General features: G+C 44.2%; 1 protein-coding gene across 1 annotated transcript in view; it reads left to right on the forward strand.

The window, feature by feature from the left end:
- Positions 1–10: 10 nt before the first annotated feature.
- Positions 11–23,090, forward strand: part of LOC126536012 (uncharacterized) — a 49,041-nt gene continuing 25,961 nt past the window's right edge. Inside the window, exons 1-8 of the mRNA XM_050182903.2 lie at positions 11–526; positions 958–990; positions 1,219–1,284; positions 2,536–2,634; positions 5,448–5,696; positions 10,486–10,827; positions 19,750–19,942; positions 21,489–21,610. Coding sequence (XP_050038860.1) covers positions 464–526; positions 958–990; positions 1,219–1,284; positions 2,536–2,634; positions 5,448–5,696; positions 10,486–10,827; positions 19,750–19,942; positions 21,489–21,610 — 1,167 coding nt within the window. The 5' untranslated portion in view covers positions 11–463. The remainder of the gene's footprint in view (positions 527–957; positions 991–1,218; positions 1,285–2,535; positions 2,635–5,447; positions 5,697–10,485; positions 10,828–19,749; positions 19,943–21,488; positions 21,611–23,090) is intronic.

Genomic DNA, 23,090 nt, shown 5'->3' on the forward strand with positions numbered 1-23,090 from the left:
GAGGAGGTGTATTACTTGCGTACAAAAATTTATTGACGCCATTATTAAGGAATTGTAACAGCGTTTGTCCAAGTTTCGCCAAATATTTTCACATCCGGGCACAGATTTCGGGAGCAAGTCTCTGCCTGATCACTACGCCTACACTTGAAAAGTAGTCCCTCCGCACCCATCAAAGATTTCTAATTTCTCTTTCTAAGACAACAAAAAAAGTTGACCAAGAACGTATATCGTTGCGTTAGTGATTATCTAGCACCGCATGTTGGGGTATTAATTGAGTAAATTGAGTTTTGATCAGTCAGCTGCAGTTTCAGCTCATTTATTCGTGCAGCGTCTCTACCCTAGGTAGGACGACGAAAGCTCAGCAGTACTTTCCGACTTGATGTAATTTGTGTAATCTGTTATACAAGACCTGTTATTCTTCGCGGGGTCGAGTGATACTCAAGCCAAGCTGGATGCCTTTCAAATGAACGCGATGGAGCTGCAAAGCCTTCAGAGTCAACTTAAAAGTGCCATCCAGAACCATCAGGTATACGGCCGGACGATATGTCTCGAGTTTATCCCAAGTTGATATATCTCGTCTTGAAAAAAACAGGCAGTGTCGACCTGTGCATGTTAAGATAGTAGCTCGATCTTGTCCCTGGGCTGCCTAGTGCTTAATTGCATGGCAGTAGCGTTGTTTGACAACATTACTCGAGCTGAACCAGTGAGTTCCCCCCTGCTATCGGTCGGTTCAACTTTGTTGTCGTAGTTTTTATCCAACAGCCGTACTGCTGTGGACTTTCGCGGCAGCCATGTATCGGGACGTGTACACAAACGCCAAGTTTTAGAATAGGCATTGCGCAGTGGACTCTAAGGCTTTTTGCGCAAAATGCGCGGTGCGCGTATTTGTTTCACCCAGTTAACGGGCGCCTAGCGGTTTCTTGTCGCTCATACAACACTTCTGCCTTCCATTTTCAGATCGTGCTGTCAAAAATGCGCATTGATCCTCAGGTAGGCGCTTTGGCTTTATATTTTTTGTTGGCACTCTTCGGCTCGTAATGCGCGCATGTGGGCTGCTCTGAGCCTCTGAAAAGCGCTGCTCGGGAGATGCAAAGGCGCTGGGTACGCGACACAAAACTCGCTGCGGGATCCCCGAAGTGTGCCCCCGTTATTTTGTTTTGTTTTTTTAACGAAACTGCAAAGTTGCTTACGGCCACTCAGAATGTGTTTTCCTTGCAGAATTCGGCTCTTCAGAGACAGCTGCATGATTTGCAAGCCGAAATCATGACGCTAAGCGACAAGCAAGTAAGTAATCAGCTCCAGATTTATCGACTGTTGTGACCTTGGCATGATGTGTGTGTAGCCTGCGCGGCGCTTGTCAGCGCGGTGGTTGAGGTCGGCCCGTGAAGTTCGGGTGTTTTGGTCGCGCTTGCACCTTATGGGGTCGGCGGCGCTACCTTCTATCGGCTTCGCATGTGTTGCGTTGGCCAAATGGGTTTAGATGGTTGCATGTCAACAAGCGCAGCATAAAAACAAATTTGGAGGTGTGTGACATCACGAGTGCCAGCACCGCGGCTTCCTTTCTTGCTCGCGTGTGCTTAGACTTTGCTTTCGCATTCACAAGCGCTGATTTTCTTCCTGCGTGAAATCGCCCAGTGTGCGCTTGCACTTCAAATGTTCGTGAAGGCCTAAAAAAAAAAAAAAAGGCCTCCTGTGCTTTTTTAGTTCTCAGTGGTGTGAAAATTTTGGTTGAGAAGCGTTAAGTCAGTCTACCGTTTTACTCGCGGCCATTATTGCTTAAAACCCCCAGCTGTTATTTGACTCGTCGCTCCTATGAAGACGTTATTTTATAAAGCACAATCAAACAATGGTATTTAAAACTTATTTTTACAGCCTGGAGCCGATTCTGTTCTTGCTTGAACACGAAAGTTAATGCTCAATAAAGGGCGATTTTAGCTTGAAAGCTCGAAACTTCTCTTCGGAATTGTTATCTTTTATGAGAACAATGATTCTATGTCTGAGTTTACTGATGGACAAGCTTCACCTGTTGTACACAACAAACAGCAATGTGTTCTAATGCTGACTGACAATTTTACTGTGAGAAATTATGCTATGGGATTGATGATATTGCGTTTTCACAACTTGAAGGTGTTATTTCATGTCTTGTAGGGATTATGTGCCCTGTCATTTTAACATTTGCTTTTGATAAAATCACTTTTGTGGCAGCTGTAGGCGAACAGCATACAATATAAATTTAGTGTATATAAGTAGATGAATAGTAAATTTCGTTCATGTGACATGTTGTTTGCATCCTGTCATCTCTGACTTGTTTATTGTCAACATGCAGCATGATTTACTATCCAGAAACTTACCTTGTTTACCTTGAAATTATGGCATTAATAGTCAAAATCACAGTTTTAGAGCCTGTGTTCAACTAAACGTTGGAGTTTACATTTGTGTTACAGGTTTAGCTTGCAAGTTTGCAGAAAAATCGGTCTGCTGAAGTGCCAAGCACGACAGTGTGTTTAACATGGTTTTTAATCTTTGTTTTTACAGAAACAGGTGGTACAACAACTGAGGTCAGAGCTTGAGCGGAAACAAAGTTCAGCAGTTCTGAAGCTTTCTCACAATGCTCAACTCCTGCCTAGGGGCATGGTAAGTTGGATAAAATTTTTTATTGATGTGCTCGTATGAGTGTCACACATTACATGCTTTCCCCCACCATTGCACTATGTGATTTCATGTATGTGCTTGAGAATTTCTTTTGACATGTTTAGTACTGTCACGGCACCTGCCGCAGTAGCTTGGTGGCTATGGCGCTGCGCTCCTAAGCCCGGGTTGCGAGTTTCATCCCGGCTGTGGCGGCCGCATTTTCAGTGGACCAAAATGCAAAAACGTTTGTGCACTTATATTTAAAGAACCCCAGGTTGTCAAAATGAATCCAGTCACACACTATGGCATCCCTCATTATCATATTGTGGTTCTGGCACAAAAAATTCTCCATTTTTTTGTGCTGTCATGATATTGAATTCTTCTCTATGGATTCTGTCATAACTGTAGTCTATTCAGGGTTAAGAACTGTCCAGTCTTTTCTTATTACGTTTCATTATCGCCAGAGAGGTGCACTATGGAAACTTGCCCTGTATTCTAAAACATTCCTCAACTGAACACTGCACCTCAGTTGCAAAAACTGAAGGACAATGCCACCCATCAACTGAAGTCACAACCACGCTTCCATGATGCCTCTTGGTGATTCCTGAGCTGAAATCTCGTAATCGGATGTGCCTAGCATGTGCTTGAAGAGTGGGTACATGTTTGTCATGCACCTCCTGGTCACAGTAATTGAGCTGGAGAGCATTATTCAAAAGTGCTGTCCACTTCAGTTGAGGAGCACCACTGTGCTACATGCTGAAGTTCAAGAGGGACTTTCAGCTGAGGCCTGTTTGTGTATATGGGTATTAGTGTAATTCTTCAACAAAGGATAAAGTCATGTTTTGCTGCCACCTTGTGATAAGTGTTACAACACAAAAAGCCGCAGCATGCTTCTTGGTGGCATCCCATGGCAGAAGTCATGGCATGGCATCCACTTGCCGCACTTCAGAAAGTGAGCCACAGTTCGTCATTTGCTCTCCATGTGGCACTGAATGGGTGGCTTGAGGAACTCTCTTAGAAGGGACCGTAAGTCTGGCGATATTTGCCTTTGTGCTGTCGAGCGTTGCCTTCTTGCCATCTTTTCAAGCTACAGTTTGGCATTTGCTTTGTAATACAACCGCTCAGCCTTTTGTTCTGCATTTCATTGCTCATATTGCGCTCTTTGCTTAGCTGCATCTGTATATTGTTAAATGGTTTGATGTTTGTTTAGCAGTAATTTTGTGAGGCAAACACTTTCTCTCAGTATCTCTCATAGTACATCTGGTAGTGACCCGAATGAAAAGGCATCTCTGGCAGAGTTAACGTTTCTTTCTGAGCTCAAATGTGAATTTAACGGCTACACCATATTTTTGCTGAGAGAGAACCGAGCTGACAACTAGGCAGGGAATGGTTTCTGTTTATACTAATGAATTTTGAAATGACCCAATATCGATGTATTGATCCCTGTTGAAGAGCCACAAGCAGTTAAAATTTATCTGGTGCCTGTCACCATTAAGTTTCTGATGGCCCAGGTATAGCTCAGGAATGTCAAAATTAATCACAATGGTGGCTTGGTGGCATGACATTTCTTTTGCGGAAGCACAAGTTAGCATGTTAGATTCCTAGCCACTTACTGTTACTTCTATTTGTTATTTAATATGTAATAATTATGGCAATGTGAAACCAAGCAAAGTGGCATTGGCATTGACCAATATTCCAACTTATCCTAAAGATACCATAATGCCAAAAAAAAAAGACAAAAGTGCCTATGGTGTTCTGCTTCTGAAAATAAAATTGTGGGTTCTATTTCCAGCTGCACAGGCTGCATTGTACTTAATGTGCAATGCGAGAATGCTTATTTAGTGCACTTTGGTTGCCTGTTAAAGGGACACTAAGTCAAACTAATGTGATAGATTAGTGCTTGAGAATCTCTAAGGCGTCAATATTATCGCGAACAGGGCCTTAATAATAGAGAAATCGAGGTAAATGCATGACATGATTAGAGACTCCCCCGGGACATTCAAGCACTTGCCCGATGACGAAAGCACTCCTCAGTTAAATTCTGTCTCTAGTGCTCAACTACTCATTGCAAAAAACATCCTTGTATTGTATTATAAGATGAATTAAAATGCTACTTGTCCATTTCCATTTCATTAAAAGAAAAAAGAACTCATTGAAATTACCCTTGACGACGACGCAGGCGGTCGAACGGCTTCATTTTCACTCAACTCTGTGCCGCCGCCGCTTTTGCATTTCAGTGATTTCATTATTGCGTAGTGCTACGGTGGCTTTGCTGGTTCTCGAAACTTGCACAAACTGCAAGTAGCAGAGAATTCAACTTCCACGTGATGTCGCGGGATGCCTGAACGATCCACAGCACTTGACCAAAAAAAGCTGCAGCGGCAAATCCGCCGCTCTGTCTTGGCTCGGTGCCGCTTTCTGTCGGGCGCCGTTTTACTCACCGATGGCAGCAAAGGCCGACGATGGTGTATGCAACGTCACCACTCCCCTGGTTAGGTGGCAGGAGATTTGAATTTTTAAAAAGGCATTCGGACCCTTCAGATGCAATTTCCTCGTAAGCTTAGTCTTTTCTTGGCACAAAACAAGTGTTGCGAGGTTTCTGGAATGGTATTTAAACAGTCCACATTGACTTAGTATTTGTATTTAGTGTCCCTTTAAAGCCCCTCGGGTGGGTTAAATTAATCAGGAGCCCCGCTACAGCATTTGTGATGGCCCTTCTGTTTAGGATGTCAAAACACCATAAATCAGCCATGTTGTCCAGAGGTCTTCTGCTGGCTGGTGGTGCAGATGTTAAAATCTGTGCTGCTGCTTTGCAGCTGGGCAGTGCAGGCGTTCCTGTGAAGCTGCAGGCAGCCCTGAAGGGGGGACCAGGAGGTGTGCTGCTGCCACAGGTGGTGGTGGTTCCAAGCTGCAGTGGACCCCCTCACGGCCCGCCCACTCTGATGGCCCCGTCAATACGTGTGCCGCAGTACCCGCCCTGTGGCCAGCGCTTGACTCCACAGCAGCCATTGGTGCAGAGTCAGCATCAACAGCCCCAGCAGCAACATCAGCAATCTCAGCATCAGGTGAAGTGTTTATCCAGCAGGCACTGTTCAAACATCTCAGTACTCGCCGTGGTGGCTCAATGGCTTTATCTATTGTGCTGCTGTGTGCGATATTGCAAGTTTGTTTTCTGGCTGCTGTGCCTGCATTCTGATAAATGTGGAATGCAAAAATGTTGGTCTGTTGTGAGAACCCCAGATGGTCAAAATTGATACAGAACTTTGTGCCACGGCGCCCCATATAGTTCACTGTGCCACTTATGGATTTAAACCTTGCAATTTATTATACAATATATTGAAATGCCATCACCATTTGCTGTGGCAGTTCATTGCCTATGTGGTCATTTTCATGAATCCACCTAGAAACATTTCTACAAGAGATTGGATAAGACCAAGTATGCAAGCATATTAAAGTAACGCAAGTTCAGTGAACCCTCATTATAACAAAATTGCTTTATTTTAAGTACTTACTTCTTTCACAGTCTCTTGTGGCCCCGACTGTAGAGCCTGCATTTTAGGCCAGGTTATTCAAAGTGGGGTGGCATCAGACTTAGTGTAAAGTGGGCAGAAATCTGCATGGGACTTCTCAGTACAGTGCTGACGATGACTTGGCATTCTTCGTAAGACAGGCAGAGTACTGCAAAGCCCTTCCAGCACATGGCAGAAGTTTTGGCTAGAAGATCTACATTTCGCCAAAGGCATACTTTTGGCAGTAAACAATCCTAAAATTTGCCAGGTCTTGTGGAGAATACACCAAAGGCAACACTGCTGGTAGGGTGCTGTATTGCAACTATGGAAAACCGGAGCGATTTTCTGAAAAACACCACTAACCTTTTCTAGAAGGTTCCTCTGATTTTGAAACATCCTAGCTGTGAGCTCCTAACTTGGAGTGGGACATAAAAGTGAGAAGAGTGGCCAGATTCTGATGCTACATGTAGTTGTCAAATTTTGGATTTTGTAATTTTGGATGTTCTGACCTCACACATAAGAATTTTTAACCACAATTCAAATACTTTTATTCTAGAAAAAAAAAAAAAGAAGGAAAATCTTCATCAGAGATGTAGAGCAATTCGTGCAGTTGAACCTTGCAATAATGAAATCAGCGGGGAACGCGAAAAAATTCGCTCTCGCAAGAATTTTGTTGCTGCGACAGCACAGATAGGTAATTTGTCGCAGGATGACACTTTACTGTCATAATTCCATTAGCCTACTTTGGCAAGCTGTGCTTGAGGATTAGAACCGCATTGCCAACAGTACAAAGTGTGCTGCATGCGTCAATCAGCAGTGGCAGCACTGCCGTGGAGCAGTATTCTTGGTTAATTGCTTTTGGAGATGTGATCACTTTTACAAGATTTTGCATGACTCTGCACCAGACGCAGAGCAACAGCACTACATGCATGCAGCAGCATTTCTCCAGCGCATGCTGTTGCCTGTAGGCGCCGCTTCCGGTGCCGAGCGCCAGCCGAGTGGAAAAGGGGCCATATCTCGTATACCTGAAAGCAGTCGATCCAGATTACGGCCCCTTTGCACAAATCTACATCCGACGCCGAATCCGCATGCAGTGTCTCTTGGGTGGCACCAAAACCAGCATTCTTGAAGCAAGGGATGCGTATTCCCAGACAATCACTCAATCATGGCCCGATGTGTGGCACTCCATGCTGCGACTGCCATCTTAAGCGCCATAAACAATTGCACGTCGGTGGGTCAACGCTGTTCTTGCTGCATTTTGCTCACCGAGGCGTGCTTTACGTACTGCACTAGCTGTGCAAAAACAGTCCTCACATGTCAGTAGCAACATGCGTGCCGCTTTAAACGGGCGATCAACAAACAAGTTGGTGGCGATTACGTGTTTCCGACGTACGCATTCGCATCTGGCACTTGGTTGTTTTTATAAACAAAAATGGCAGCGCCCATGTAAGTGTAATGTGGTGGTATTTTACAGAATTTTAGTGCAAAGCAATCACATTTGGGCACATTTTGGAGCCTACTAGTCCTGCATGAGCAGGCAATATACGGGGTTATGTTCCAGCAAATTTCATTGATGCAGGATTGTAGTACAGTGACATTTTGTTTTTGAGAGGTACGAAATGCATTGGAATCCTATGGGCGTTCGCCGGAGATACTAAACTATTTTGTTGTCACGAGGATTTCATTAGAGCGGGATTTTGTTATTTCGGGTTTTGACTGTATATCAAAGTCGGTGAAAGCAGCTCCATCACCCTTCTAGGTTTGCCACTGCCCAAAATATACTCGGGACATAGCAAAACACTTCACTGTTATATCCACTGCAATCCCTCCCAAGTTCTTTTTGAACATGTCACTATATCTAAGCCAAGTACAGTAGAACCTCCTTCATACGTTTTGGAAAAAAACATAGGAAAAAACGTACTAACCAGGAAAGAGTACAATCCGAAGTAACTATAAAGATTGACAGATTCAACTATTGTTAATATTACGTAATGCGAAGTGTCACGCTGATCGTTCCGGCATGAGACGCTGACGCACGTCGAGCTGGTGGTGCTCCGGCGGCCCGACACGCTTTTTGTTGTTTTCCTATTGCATGGCGTTTTAAGAGGGCGACGGGAAGCCAAAACGAAATCGAGATGATGGGCAACGCGGGATGCCGCTGAAGCGAAACGTGAAGCCCACATTGCGCTGCCTGCAGCAGGGAACGGCGGTGCGTTTGGATTATCGCCTATTAAACGCATGCAGTATGCTACCAATGGCACTATGTACCATGCGCTGTAAAAGAGATAGGTGTAGATGCGTATCGCAATAGGTCTGGCAGTGATAGGTGTGAATGTGGCATGGGACGACCCAGACGGAGATATTCTGGTTCTGGAATAAGAAACTGTGCATGCCACAGGAGACGGGCGGCTATACACTGTTCTCGATTGTGCGCACCTCGTGCCGTTTGGGCTGTTTTTACTTCACATGGTATCTAGTAGCTGGAAAACATATTCGATCGCATTCTGCAGCAGGGAACGGCGGTGCGTTCGGTTATTGCCTATTAAAAGTGTGCGCTACGCTTCCAATGGCACTATGCGCTGTGAAACAGATAGGCGAAGATGCTTATCGCAATAGGATTGGTGGTGATAGCTATCGGTTCCATGTGCGACAACCCCGGAGAAGACTTGCTGTTACTGAAATGAGAAACTGAGTGCATGCCGCCGTTTTCATGGGAGACGGGCGGGCGAGTATTTCGGCACAGCTGCCACAGCGAGCAGCTATATGTTCTAGATCACGCACGCCTCGCGCATTTTCTTATTTACACGGGATCTAGCGGCTGGAAAACGTATCATACGATCACAGTTTGGCGACGTACTGAACGTTGGTGCCGAAAAATGGTCATTTCAGGGAACGTATGAACTCGTAAAAAATGAACGTAACTCTGTTGGACCATTTTCTTTTTGTCGGTTCTGAACATTAGCGCCGGGAAAACAAGTGTTATGGGAAAATATAAACGAGGTTCTATACTTCGGTACCCTCCACCATACCTGGCGCATGTACACTTGAACCTCGCTCTAACGAAACTGGGTATAATGAAATAATGGGTATAACAAAGTGAATAAAATCCCTCTTGAAATACCCATAGATGTCGATGTATTTAAAACCTCATTATAACGAAGTGAGAATGTTATGCCAATGGATACAGTGCACTAGATTCGTCTCTGAAACCACAAAATACCCGACCATTGTGCATTGAGTACGTTGCTTTTCACGGGTTTCAGTACTCATTATTCGCTGCGGCAGTTCAAAACTCCTGCTTTCCCGCATCAAACACATCATTGAGCAACACTGGTCTTTCTCACCGCCATGCATAGCTGCACGCCCGCGCACGAGCAGCAGCTCACTGTCGCATTTCTCCACTGACCTTTCTCTCTTCCGTGTGCCTGGCTGCACGGCTGCACACGGTGGTGCAAAAGGTTAGTGCATTCACTTCTGCTCAGCCTGCCATGCAGGCAGGTGCAGCTGGTTGTGGACTCTGAGATCTCTTCGGAGCAATCTTGGGGGTCACGCGCAAGCATGTGCGAGTCACACCATGCTGCATGGCTAGCGCGTTGGTGTGAAGGATTAGTGCATTCACTTCTCCGTGGCGCGTTGCGCAGGCAGCCACAGCTGGGCATGGCCTCAGAAATCTCCCCGACACAATTACGCCCAGGCCGTGCGCAGGCTGGCAGCTAGGCGTGGCCTCCGAGATCACATTGGCATCAGTGCATTCTCGGAGGCCACGAGCTGGCCGAGTCAAGCTAGCATAGCGAAGTTCATGTGCCTCCTTCATCACACAGTGGAGCATGGTGTTGTGTGCCACTTGCTGCTCGAACGCAACAAGCCAAGTGGAAAGTGGATGCGAAAGACCATCACAGTAGAGCAGAAGGCATCTATCCAAAGGCTGTCGTCTCAGTTGCTAAGTCGCGTGTTGCACTCACCAAAGGTTCTTTTGTTGTTTTATTCAAATTTCATCAATGCCTGGCTGCGCAGTGGTTCCGCGGGCTGCAAAGCTGTCTTCTTGTTTCCATGTTTACAGTTGTGCACTCAATTGGGAATACATTATGGTAAATGGTAATAATGGACATAACGAAGTGATGTATATAACGAAGTAATTTAGGCTCCCCCTTCAACTTCGTTGTAATGAGGTTAGGGTGTACTTCCACACTGCACCAGCTCTCCTCTGTACAATGCGCCTGTACCTCATCGATATTAACTGCACTGCCACACGTTGCTGCCACTGTTTCGCAGTAAAATAAGTCAGGCACCTTGTTATGGGTTTAATGCAGGCACTTATTCATAGTTGCCTTACCTCGCTTTGCAGCACACCTTGGTCGCCACTGCACCGCCAGTGCCACGGGTTCCCAAGTCCTGCGTCGCCGTGCTTGTACAGGCAAGCAGCATCAACAGCACAGCTGCAGGACTGGTGGTTCCAAACCTTGGAACCAACGTTCACAGCAACACCAACAGGACCGCTGTCACCACAACGACGACCACAACCACCACCAATGGCATCTGTGCTACGGGTGGTGCAACCACGATGGTGACGGTGACAGCTGCGATGCCTGCACCCGTGCCCACTGCGGCTGTGGCTCCTCCTCGCAGAGCTGTGCCTGTGGCTCCCCCTCCTCCAAGTGCCCCTCCACCAACTAAGGAGGACCACCAGGTGAGTTCCAGCATACAGCATCTTTTACATGAATTAAGTTTACTACTGAGAACCTCATTCATACATTTTGAAAAAAAAAAAATTCTCTAGAAAACTTACTGAACGGGTAAATGTATGATTTGAAGTCATTAAAAGTTTCAGCAGACTTAGCTGTAGTTGACACCTATGTAATGTGAAGCGTTGTACGAATCATTGCAGCACGAGATGCCGACGCACGCTGAGCTGGTGGGGTGCGGGTGGCCTGAGATGTGCTTTGTCATTTTTGCGGCTTAGGCAAACTTACGTTTGCACTCCTCGAATTCGGCCTGGGTCAGCAGCTTCTTCGAGCAAGGCGTTGTGGCAAGAAGCTTTGATGTGCTCAATCAGAGCAAGCTGTTGCGGAACGAGATGCGGACGTACGTCGAGCTCGTGGGACCTGAGCAACCCGAGAGGCAGGTTGTTGTTTTCCTATTGTTTAGTGTTTTAAGACAGCAACGGGAAAGCGAAACGAAGTCAGGCTGTTGGGTGACACCGAAATACAACTCCTACGATGCCAGCAGAGCGAAACGTGACGTTCGCTTCACACCACCTGCAGCAGATAATGGCGGCACATTTGGGTTATCGCATATTAAAAGCATGCAGTATGCTTCCAGTGGCATGATGCCCCATGTGCTGTGAAACAGGGAGATGAAGATGCTTATTGCAATAAGGTTGGCGGCGGTAGCTGTGCATGTGATTTGTGGCGACCGGGGAGATTTGGTGGTACCGAAATACGAAACCAAGTGCATGCCGGCATTTTCATGTGAGACGGGCAGGTGAGTATTGCGGGGAAACTGCTGCAGTGAGCAGCTACTGTTCTCGACGGTGTGTGCCTTGTGTCTTTTCTTGTTTACATGGGATCTGGCGGCTGGAAGACACATCACATGATCGCAGTTTGGTGATGTACTGAACGTTAGTGCCAGAAGATAGTGTTTTCCAGGAACATATGAATGGGTAAAAGAGAAAAAACAACTTTATGGTTCATTTTTATGTTCTCGATCGTAAACGTTGGCATTAGGAGATTGTATGCAGCAGGATTGTATCAATAAGGTTCTGCTGTATACATAATTCAACTCGGACAACTTCTCATTCTGGTTTTACACCATCATACTTGCCTTAGTGTTAATAACAGTGACTTTCCACCATGCCTGGCCCAACTAGCTGGGACACTGTTACGATTTCACTGTGCGCATGTGCGTATGCATGTACCATATTTGCTTTGCTGTTTTAGCTTACTGCAATCAGTTGCAACTTTCTGCCACAGAGGCACGACGTACTTAGGGTAGTGTTACTGGTCGATTAATTTCGGGGATACTTTGACTTTCGTGCGATGTAATATATCTATCCTCATTAGAACGACATGCATCTTGTCCACTGTGTTATCTGGTAAACGCAGACAAAAAGTGATAATCTTGAAAGTAAGGCTGACAATACAGCTCCTGGTTTTTACCCAAGGAGATTTAACATAGAAATTCCTGTAGTGGCAGCCCCCACAGCTCTTTACCAGCAGAGGTGAAGCCAGTGTTTACCTCTACATCTCCTCTGAAAGTGAGTCGCACTATCTGGGTACCACTCACAGCTCAAGTTCTTTTGTTCTTTTATTCTTTTATTATAAATGCTAGGCTAATTGGAAAGCAAAAGTGTGTTATTTCAGGCTACAATATTACGTTTGGCTTAGTAGTGATATCACAATCTCCCATACAGTTGGCCACTATGTTCATGCTTTATCCTAAACATGACACAATGTTGCATGTTGAGCAGTATGCTTACTGAAATATCAGCCATCTTAACACATTCCTGTTCGCGGGAAAATAGGCACTTTTCGGGTAGTCTAGTAAACAATTCTTTTACTGCAACAGCAAATTCTTGATATTAGAATGTGTGGTATCAATTTTTGAAGGAAAGCATGTGTTTTCTAATGGTACTATCTTCAAGCAAACCTCTACTACTAATTCTTTAAAAATAATTATTGAATAAGAAAATTTATAACAAAAACGAGAAAACTTAGTAAAACCATCAGTGCTGCTTTGCACCAAGAAAACATAAAAAAAATTCGAAATATACATTTAAAAGAAAAAAAAAGAATATATAAAATGCTATATATAACATTCCTGCAAATACGTATAAGCATTCTTAAGAACTTCATCATGCACAACAAGAAATTTTAGCCCAAGTAGCTATTGTGCCACCGCGCAAACTGCCGTAGTACCGCTGGTGACACTGCGGAGCGCATTGCCGAGGTCAAATCCCGGCCGTTTTCTCACACAAAACTCCACTCTTTGTGCCGCCGCTAGCAAGTGATCCTGCCCAAATGACATTGACACCCTGCAGATAAGAACTGTGACCTTTAGATCTGAGCTCGGCTGCAACGAAATGGTTTGGAGTAGAAAACGGAACTTATCAGTGGATGCCTGTTGATGTTCTGGGGCTATTTGACACATTTTTGACATCCTTGCTAGAGTCAGATAAATCAAAATAATCTTCTGAGTCGATGCTGCTACCACCATTGCAAAATTCTCACTCAGACTTATCTGAATCTGTGGAAATTCGCTGTTTCCGAAGGGCAGCTGCATGCGACGTCGACGCCATGTCGGAAGCTATGACTGCGCATCATGCATGGCTAAAAGGCGCTTTAAAAATCCCCCCGTTGTGAAAAAGAGAAACACAAAAGTGAAACTAGAAAATATTTTCTCTTTTAGGTGTTGTATGGTGCTAGCTGTCCAGAAGTGTTCTGAGCACGGCAAAATTTGAAGTATAAACCATCAAAAGTATGTTATCGATGGGTGTAGGTATGGACAGAAAAGTGTTAAACCTGCTAGAAGTGAGAAGAAAGCGCTTCCTAATCTTCATAATTCCTATAGTAAGATGGCCACGATCCGACTTCACTTTCAGCACATAATGAGGTACTATTTAAAACCTCCTTGTTTCTACAACTGCACTCTCAAGAAAGAAGCATTTCTTGCATTTTCCATGGACATGAAGAGAAAGTGCTGCTGTTTCTCACTAGTATGCAGCAGTTATGCCGTACACTCGTTGTTACACACAGCCACAACAGGCTTTATGCAAAGGCCATGTGAATGTGAAGAAAAATGACTGTGCTAAGCAGAAAGCCAAGTGAAAAGCAATGCTGATGAACAGATGTCTTCCTGGGACAAAGATACATGAGAGAAGGTGTTTAGATGTGGCAATGTAAGGACAGGCTGGCAAGAAAACTTCTTGTGGTTGGTCACTTACAGTGAGTTCCACAATATACTTATACAACTTCTGCAAGCAGCATGCTGGATTAAACCACTTTATATGGACACTAAGGAGGAACAGTAAGATAGGATATTAGATTTCTGGAATAACTGAAATGCCAGTTTTTCTGTGAATGGAGACTTGGTAAGACAGAAAAGATGCAAAAGTAAGAGACAGGACCCATGCTAGCTACTTGTGATAGAGTGACTTTGGACAGTGTCTGCGGGGACCAGTTTGTCATTGTTTGATAAACAAGGATTACTTTGCATTGTAAGGAAACCAAAAACTGAACCTAGGGAGTTTTTTCTGAAGACTACCTAAACATGAAAAATACTGGGATACAGTTCACTTCCATTAATTTGACCCTGACGGGACCGACGCAATCGATTGAGTTATCCGGCTGAAGATGCTCATGCAAGATGCTGAAAAGGACACCAAAACACACTGCCAATTCGTTTAGGACTATTTGCCTGATTACAACATGCCCCCAAATCAAACAAGCTTTCGTTTTCTACATGTCCGGTATTAGCGGCGAGAACTTGGAGTGGTGCTCTCTTGCGAGTGACGGCCAGGACACCGCTCGCTCCGGCTTGTTCGGCTGCCACGTGTGCTTGTTCCCTTCGTGTATATACTTGGGGTATAGGTGGCTCGAGCCATTCTTATTGAAGAATATATCGGCTTCTTTCTGCTGCTTTGCCTGAACCACAGTTATTTCTTCAAAAGTGCGTGAGTCGAGAAAATTTGCGCCTTGGATGTCGCAGGCTATGTAGCGTGGAAGGGGTTTACTGGTTTTGTAATGTACATATGCGCCGTGCCTGTCCATAAATTTTGCGTAAAAAGAATGTCTGCTAATTCAACACGTGAAGTTGGGTATGATGCTTTGCTAAACACTTAACATTCTGTTAGTACTTAGCTATGAGAGACATTGCATTTTACATGGAAGAAATATCTTGGCATTTGGTGTCAACATGTTACCCGTGTCAGAAAGACGCTGCCCAGCAAAAGCTGTCATAATAATTCTTAACGCTCTGGTGAGTTGCTCCAGCCAAATATGGCCACTTTATTAATGCATGAGAGAAAGAGTTAGTCACGCATTTTGTGTGAAAAGTTTGCCGCTATCTTCACCGCTCTCTGAAACAGGCCCTCATAAAACCAATTGCTCATGGCTGCTAACACGATGGCATGTCATGTACAGTATTTACATAGTTAATTCACAAATACCATAGTAGCAATCACCTGAAAGAAAAGTTTTGTGGTTAAGATTGAGAGCCAATTAATTGCAAGCGAAGAAATGTTTTAAAGCGGCCCTCAGTAGCCTTTATCGACAATGTGGCGCACCGCTCACACAACGGAAGCAACCAACTGTCGTGATGGTGAGGCACACATTGTTCGCAAAACCCATCAGTTCACTACAGCTTCGAATTGAAAAGACGAAGCAGTTTTTTTTCAGTGCCAATTGCAATGCCTAAAGTATGCTCGAGGTAATAAAGCGCAGCTTAGAGTGCCTAGAAAAGGAAAATTTAAACACCTTCTGCCTCACCATGTCTCGATCCACCATTGTTTAATTACGTAAACGGAGAATTATTCGCTTCGTCAGTACATAAAAGAGAACCTCGCAAACTTTCATGGGGTAGACACCACAAGCCTTACATATTTCAGTTGATTTTTGACCCTCCACCAGGGAATTATAATATCTTCAGTATGTCCCATACTACTAATGAATGCTTCTTTCGGCTTCTTTCTGGCTGCAGCCATACGGTCCAAATGGCGTATTTTACTAAAATATTTGGGCCAAGCAGCCTGTGTCAGATCGCCAAACAGATTCGTCATGTCTATTCCTCAAGCAACAAACACCAGTAAATTGCTCAAGGGAGTTGAACGTGTAGCACAGAAAAGGGAATATATATTGGTACATTCCTTTTCGTATTCTGCAAACAGTTATAAGCCTCAATTAGCTTTATTTCAAATTACCGCCACTTGATCGCCACTGGTCTGTGCTCCTTCAGCTGGCACTGTAGCGTTGCCTTTGATAACTGTATTGACGTCTAAGAAATAAGCTCTTTGAATAAGTTTTCTTGAATGAAGACATCACAAAAATATATTTTAGACGACCACCATAAGTATACAAGCAGAGCGAACGCGAGTGAACAAACGAAATCGCTGCAGAAGGTGCCCGGACACCGCCTGAACTGCAGCAAATGACAGGTGCGAGTCCGTGCCCCATTCTCACGCGAGCAATGTTTGCAGCGCCCCTGTAGTTTGTTCTCGGGGCTAATAGAAAACTAACATAGACATCACATTAACCTGTTCGCTTCCACAGCCGGCGGTTGGCCGGCTACTCAAAGAACGGCTGTTTCTGGCTATTTTCATAGATCGTGGCACATTGTAGACTATTTTCTAGTTGTTTTGGGTTTTTCACACACTAGATGGACATATTTGTCTACACTTTCAGCAGGAGTTGTTTGTAAAACTACAGGAAGATTCCTGCTCATCAGGCTCAGTTCTGTTGTAGCTGTTGCAACCAGTGTACCAGGCTCGAAAAAAAGCATACAGGCTTCCGAGTGGGCTAATTTTTTTCAGCACATACCACCAAAAACTGTAAAGCAGAACCATTCAATGCTGTGCTTAGTTTTCGAGGGCCAAGTTCAAAAGTCCAAGAGACATTCTGATTGCAAAAAAATGTGAAAGTGTGCTCCATGCTACTGCTTGTTTTTATTGTGCTCACTTTCTAATTTTTTAAAGCATCTGATGCAGAAGCCTTTTGGGAAAAAAATAAATCGGACATCTTGTAAATGCGATGTCTGTAGCAGATTATAGAGCAGCTTTCTTACAACGCAGAACAGCAGACCCAGCGGTGAACAGCACGGGTGGAAGCAAAGAGGTTAAAGTTCCTAAACAAGGTATAAATTGAATGCGCAGCTGATTGTTTAGCAAGAAAAGTAAGGAAGGGTCTATCTAATATGTGTTGCATAGTGGCTGCCCGTTTCTTAAAGCCAGCTTTGCCGCACTGTTTATAGTCAGCTGTACGGCAATACAGTAATGTTAGGTGGCAAAGCATAAGAGTGTGCTTTTGGTTTTATATATCCAATTGCGCAGTGCAGGCAATCTTCATCCCAATTTTCCTGGAAAAAAAGAGTCGCATTAGAACTGGGTAAATACCATAATCGGACATTGTGAGCTACCATTATTGCTGGAATACCTTCCTAAGGTAGGCCAAAAATGGGCGTTTTTGCCAGGGGATGATGCATGTTCAATGCATTGACTGTTTTCTAAGCTCCGCTGAGACAAGCTGCTACTGAAGCAATCATTATTTGGGTTAGGTGCATGCATGCTGACTGGTGAAGTTCAATTATTCGGTGAAGGCCAATTTTAGGGTTGAAATGACGAATGTTTGAGCCCAATATAAATGCATAGCTGGCTTGGACGTTCGATTTAAATCTAATTCACTGAAAAATCGAATTAACTGGTGTTGAATCAATGTCAATTTAGTGTACTATCTGTGACGTCATACTAATGTACTAATGCTGTATGTCAAAAGTGAAATTCAAAGGCTTAAACGGTAAAAAAGTAATAATAAATAAACTAAAAGGAAGATGCTTTAAAAGTTGTTCTTTTTATTTTTTTACGTGTGAACGATTCTATACATCATATAAAGCAAGACTAACTGAAAAGTTTGTGTCAGAAAAGTGAAGTTTACTACTAGAAAAAAATTTTTTACACTACCGAAGGTGCCTTCTATTACACGCAGGTAGTTTCACTGCCCATTTTAGCTTTTCTTATTTATATGCTTTAACACAACACACTGTACTGCAAGATCAGTCTTACTAGAAGAAGCTAAGCTCTCTAAATCACAGTGCGTTCTTCTTATTCAACATGATTTGAAGCATTCAGTCGTCTTCTGGAAGATGCCAGTTTTAAATAGTTTGCTGGGGTGCGATCGGAGATGGTTGTTCGGCGCGTTCGTTCGGTTACCGGCGCGCGCGATTGGCCTACTCCGCGCCGACGTCGCCAGCCGCGGGGCGCCGCCCCGTTTTTGGTGACGTCAAAATGACGACACGCTCCTGTCAATTATCCGCCCACCGAGCATTTCGTCCGAACGCGACGGGAGTTGAGAAGTTTGGAGCGATCATACGGCTTCGCATGGCGCGTCTGGTGGATTGGATTGGATCCAACAGGCGGCCTTTTCGGCTGCGGAATGGCACGTTTAATCCAATCCACAGTTTAATTCTAGAAAATGGCGCTTCCGTTGGAAACTTAGGTTGTTGCGCTGGCGTTTCTAGAGGAAGGAGGAGAGCGGGTGGCGGTGCGAAACGCGTTTGAAGAAATGGCAGAAAGTGAATTCCGGCGTCGTTTTTGTTTCTCGAAACAAATAATTCGTTGGTTGTACAGAGAAATCGACAACATCATCGGTGCCAGCGAGCCACTGGGATGTTGTCGCTGCCTCTTGAAAAGTGCGCCACTCTTCCCGTCGTTTTTTTTTTTCTTTTTCCTTCTCGCTGTGCGCGACACCACCTAGGGACGACGCAAAGAACCTAATAGTTATAAATTGCAGTAGTCACACGTACTACTATTTGAAAACGTGTTTGGGCTTGAAAAGAAAAAATACATTCTTTTAGATAAAGATTTCATTCAATTGGAAGACGAGAAACATTTGGCTTTGTAGTATACTGTTTGCAAGCAGACGACAAACGACGGAGGTAAACTTCCGGGGAGGTCCCCGCTTCCTGATTGGCTGCTCTCTCCGCCCCGCTGTCACAAATTTTGCATACTGCAACTTTGTGACGTTGCAGCAACTGAACAGAACGCGTATCGAACAAAATATCTCCGATCGCGCCCCTGGTGACACAACAAAACAAAAAAAGTCCATGTTCACAACTTCACTGTGATGATGATGATTTATTTGTGATGATGATTTGAAACGAGGCAGCAATAAATAATCACCTAGCCTGCTCGAGTTAATCAGGTATGCTGTAGTACATGCCTTTAATTCTATCATTTTTTTAACACATCTCCTTAATCTCCTTCCTTTTCTTCAAAACTTCTCTCCCTTCCTTGTATCGCTACCTATGCCTGTAACAGATCCCGTCGTAGCAATGTCTTCCCCGCTTTTTCTTCCACCAATACTCCAAACGTTTCTTGCTTATCTTGACTGCTGACCTGTTGGTGCTTTCGTCCACTTTAAACCCAAATGCTTCTGGAAGGTGTGCGTTACCTGCGGGTCTGAGTGGGTGAATCCTTTCGCATTCCATTAGGATGTGCTGTGTGGTCTCTGTATGGCTGCAACAGACACATGCCTGATCTTCAACAGGCTCCTTGCGCCATCTGGTGTGTTTGAAATAAGCCAAGGGCAACGGATGAGCTCAAATTGTCTTGCGGGCTGCATTGAAAATAAAACAGCACTGGATGAGTTGGGTTCGTTGTTTGTCTTTTTTGCAAGTACGCACCTGATGAGCTCAGCTCTATTTTCATACTGAACAGTTTCACCCACTGGAAAATGCTGAAACAAGGGAAATATGGCAGCTGCTGGCTCGTGTTAGAAGCCCAGCCTCGGAACCCTTGGCAGCCACAGAGTGATTTTGGTCTCGTGTTCTTATACTCTGTGATACTTTACAGGTGTTGTGCACTTCAGCGTGGTGTAACTGGTGATGCATACGCATGTGTTCACAGAAGCTGGAACTGCTTAGTGCCTTGGGCCTGATGACCCGGGAGGCTCTGCGCGAGCTCCAGCATCGTCGGGGAGAGCGCAAGCGGCGCACCACTGCCAACCCTCACTTTTCCAGCGCTGCCCTGGAGGAGAAACGGCGCAATGCACTGCTTCTGATTGGCGAAAACATGGCCTCGGGCAGGAAGTGTCAAAAGGGTAGGAACCTCCCGCTCTCATCATTAATTATTGTGTATTTCTTTCACAGCATACTGTTGGTGTGTGACTAGATGCAGTGTAACATGCCTGTGCAATGCATGGTTCTGGTTCCAGCAAATCAAGAACTGCCAGCTCAAAATGTTGACCAAAGTTCATTCTGAGAGAACTATTCAAGCAGGAAACTGAGACCAGAAAATGAAGTTTTCGGGAACTTTTTCTGAAGTGTTAGTGTTTGTGCACATTCAGTAGAACCCCATTTATGAGAGCTTCGGGGTAGGTCTCAAGAACATTGCATAGCTTGAAAGCGGTACAAGCTGGACATGTGTCATTAAAGTAATTATGTAGTGGTTGCCAAGTCTGAGCCTGCGTGGCGATTATATTTAGAGGACTCATTATGTTTAGGCTTGGATGTATCAAATCTTGAAGGGATCACAAAGTAGTTTGGTTTGTTGATATTTGGCGTGTTGATAACTCAATATGTAAAAATATTAGTTAGAACACATGCAGAATTCCTTAATTTTTGCCATATAAGCTGTTTTTACGACTATCTACAAGACATAATGCATTGCACATTTATTGCGATAGCGATTATATGGCCGCATCAGGTGAATTTTCGTTGCCGTTGTGATGTTACAAATTAACTCCAAGTGCAAGGAGAATGAGTACTGCACATGCTGTATGCTGCGGGCGCGAGGGCAAGTATGCAAGGGTGAGCTGAGAAGGATGGCGGTTTGATGCGCAGTCTTCCCATGTACCCTGTGTTGAAAGTCATGTGATCGAGCGAGCATATGTTGGAGGTCACCTGCGGTGGGTGCCAGGACTAAAGATGAGTTAAGATGGCTGGTGGCTACATGCAAGCTGTCTTTTCGTGCGCCTTGTGTTGGAAGTCATGTAATCTGTGTTTTGGAGATGCAGCACAGTTGAAATTATGAAGTGAGCATTAGCATGAAGCATGCGCTTTCAGACAGGCATGCATGCTCCCTGCTGCTTGTACTTATCGTGCCAGCTTTGTGACAGTGATTGCGATCATAGAGTGAGATCTGTCCATGTTTGTCTGTGCACACATGACACTATGGCTATTATGAGAATGCTTACTGCAATTTACACAGCCTGTGAAACTGAATCTTACTTTGTGTAATTGACTATCGCTATCAATGCTTTGCCTCTTGGGCAAAGCTGCGACTTATACTTAAAGTCAAGAGAAACATGATAAGATAATGCATAATATGCAATATTTTTTATACATGCCACCTGTATGTCTTTCATGACTTGAAAGGTTTCAGCTAGGGGCAACAAATTATTTGAAACTACCTTTAGGTGTCCCCACCACAAAGACAAACAATGCTTGGTGCATTAGTTTCTGTCCTTTTAAAACTGTATTGGTCAAAAGATTATTCTCAATTTGATAGCTATACCCAGTTTTATCAGTCCTTGTTTGATGGTATTGTGTGCCTACTAGGATTGTTGACAGCGTCGTTTTTGAGTATTTATGTGATGCATTGTTTAGCACATTAGTTAAATTGCACAATGGATGCCTCTTCTACAGTGCGATCACGCCTTGGTTCGTCCACACCAAGTTCACCGGAAGCGTCGTCAAACGAGACCATACCCAATGGCCATCCATCACCACCACCCTGCTGCGATGTCACCACAAATGTGCTCACAAAGGTGCTCACAACGTTGCCGATCTGCCTTGAGTGTCATTTTGCCTCATTTGTGTCCTTCGTCATACTGTGCTTTGAAGCATCACGTGAAGTTTCTCAACCTAAGGGGTGCCAATAGGCACAATCTCGCGTATCTCCTTGTCTAAAGACTGCACTTTTCTTATTTTCAGAACTTGTACTGAATGCATGTCTTGCATGAATCAGATTTATAGCTTCTCACTGGAGCCTTGAATTGCCTAATCACAGCTGTTTTTCTACTCTCAAACTGATTTAGTGCAACGGACCCATATGCTATTTATGACTGCTAGCTGTCATGCGATTGTTTAGAAATCATTAAAAAGATCTTTCCTTGTGTGTGAACTTATTAGAGATAAGCCTTATATTCCAGTTAAAATGACTTACAAGCTGTCTGGCACAATCATTTAAAGGTATTTCACAATATATGAGTACATTTTATCCTTGCACTCACATTGAAATTTGATGGCCATGATGTAGCAGTTTTGGGTGCTGGCAAAGAAGCTATTTGGATTTCATTTTAATGCATTTCATTATAAATTGATCATCTCGAAAGTTCTTGGTGTATACGTTTTTTTTCTTGGATATTTCCCTTGAAACACATTTGACAACAAGGGTAGTTAGCATGCATCGTTGAAGCACTAACTGGTGCTCACAAAAATGAATACGAGAAGCAAAAGGGTTCAATGTGCAGTGCTGAAAAATGATTAAGAAAGAATAAATAATAAAGCTTTGGTCCAGGCTAGTTTGTACATTATGAAAGTATTGGTGGGGCAGCACTCAAAGACTGAAAGAAGCGTAAGGAGGATGAGTGCAGGACCGAACCCTGGCTATAAGTACGTAAACTAAAATTATCGGCCTACAAATATGGTCTGCAAAGTGTTTGTGCATACTGACACGTGTACTTATCTTTATCGGGCAACCACGTTTCGCCGCTTAACAACTGTAATCGCACAGCGAGGGACGCGCCTGCATGTATCCGACGTTTCTGGAAAGTTATCGACGCTTCTATCCGCGTGTCTGTTGTCGACGAACCTTGTGTTATCAGATTTCATCGCGTGACACGAATGGTGTAGAACTTTGTGGAAGACACGCGGGTCCCATCAGTTAATCTGGAACATTCGACGACTGATCTATAAAAGCCGACGCGCTTGACCGGCTAATCAGTTTTTCCGACGATCGCCGACCGTGTTCGCCGCTATCGTTGTGCTATAAGTGTAGCCTGTTTTTGTGGGCACAGGTTCGCCCAATAAAAGCTAGTTTTGTATTCCACCGTATTGCTTCTTTCTTCACCGTCACTACCACGTGACAATACTGTAGTCTCATAATGAGAATGCTTGGTGTAACTGAATGAATCGTTTAACTTATTACACAAACCTGCGCCCTTTCTACTACAAGGGCTTGTGCTCTTTATTACAATGATATGTTCGCCTCTCGCACGAAAATTGAAAAAAAAAAAACAGAAAGCC

The sequence above is a fragment of the Dermacentor andersoni genome, chromosome 4 (assembly GCF_023375885.2).
Source record: "Dermacentor andersoni chromosome 4, qqDerAnde1_hic_scaffold, whole genome shotgun sequence".
Lineage (NCBI taxonomy): Eukaryota > Metazoa > Arthropoda > Arachnida > Ixodida > Ixodidae > Dermacentor > Dermacentor andersoni.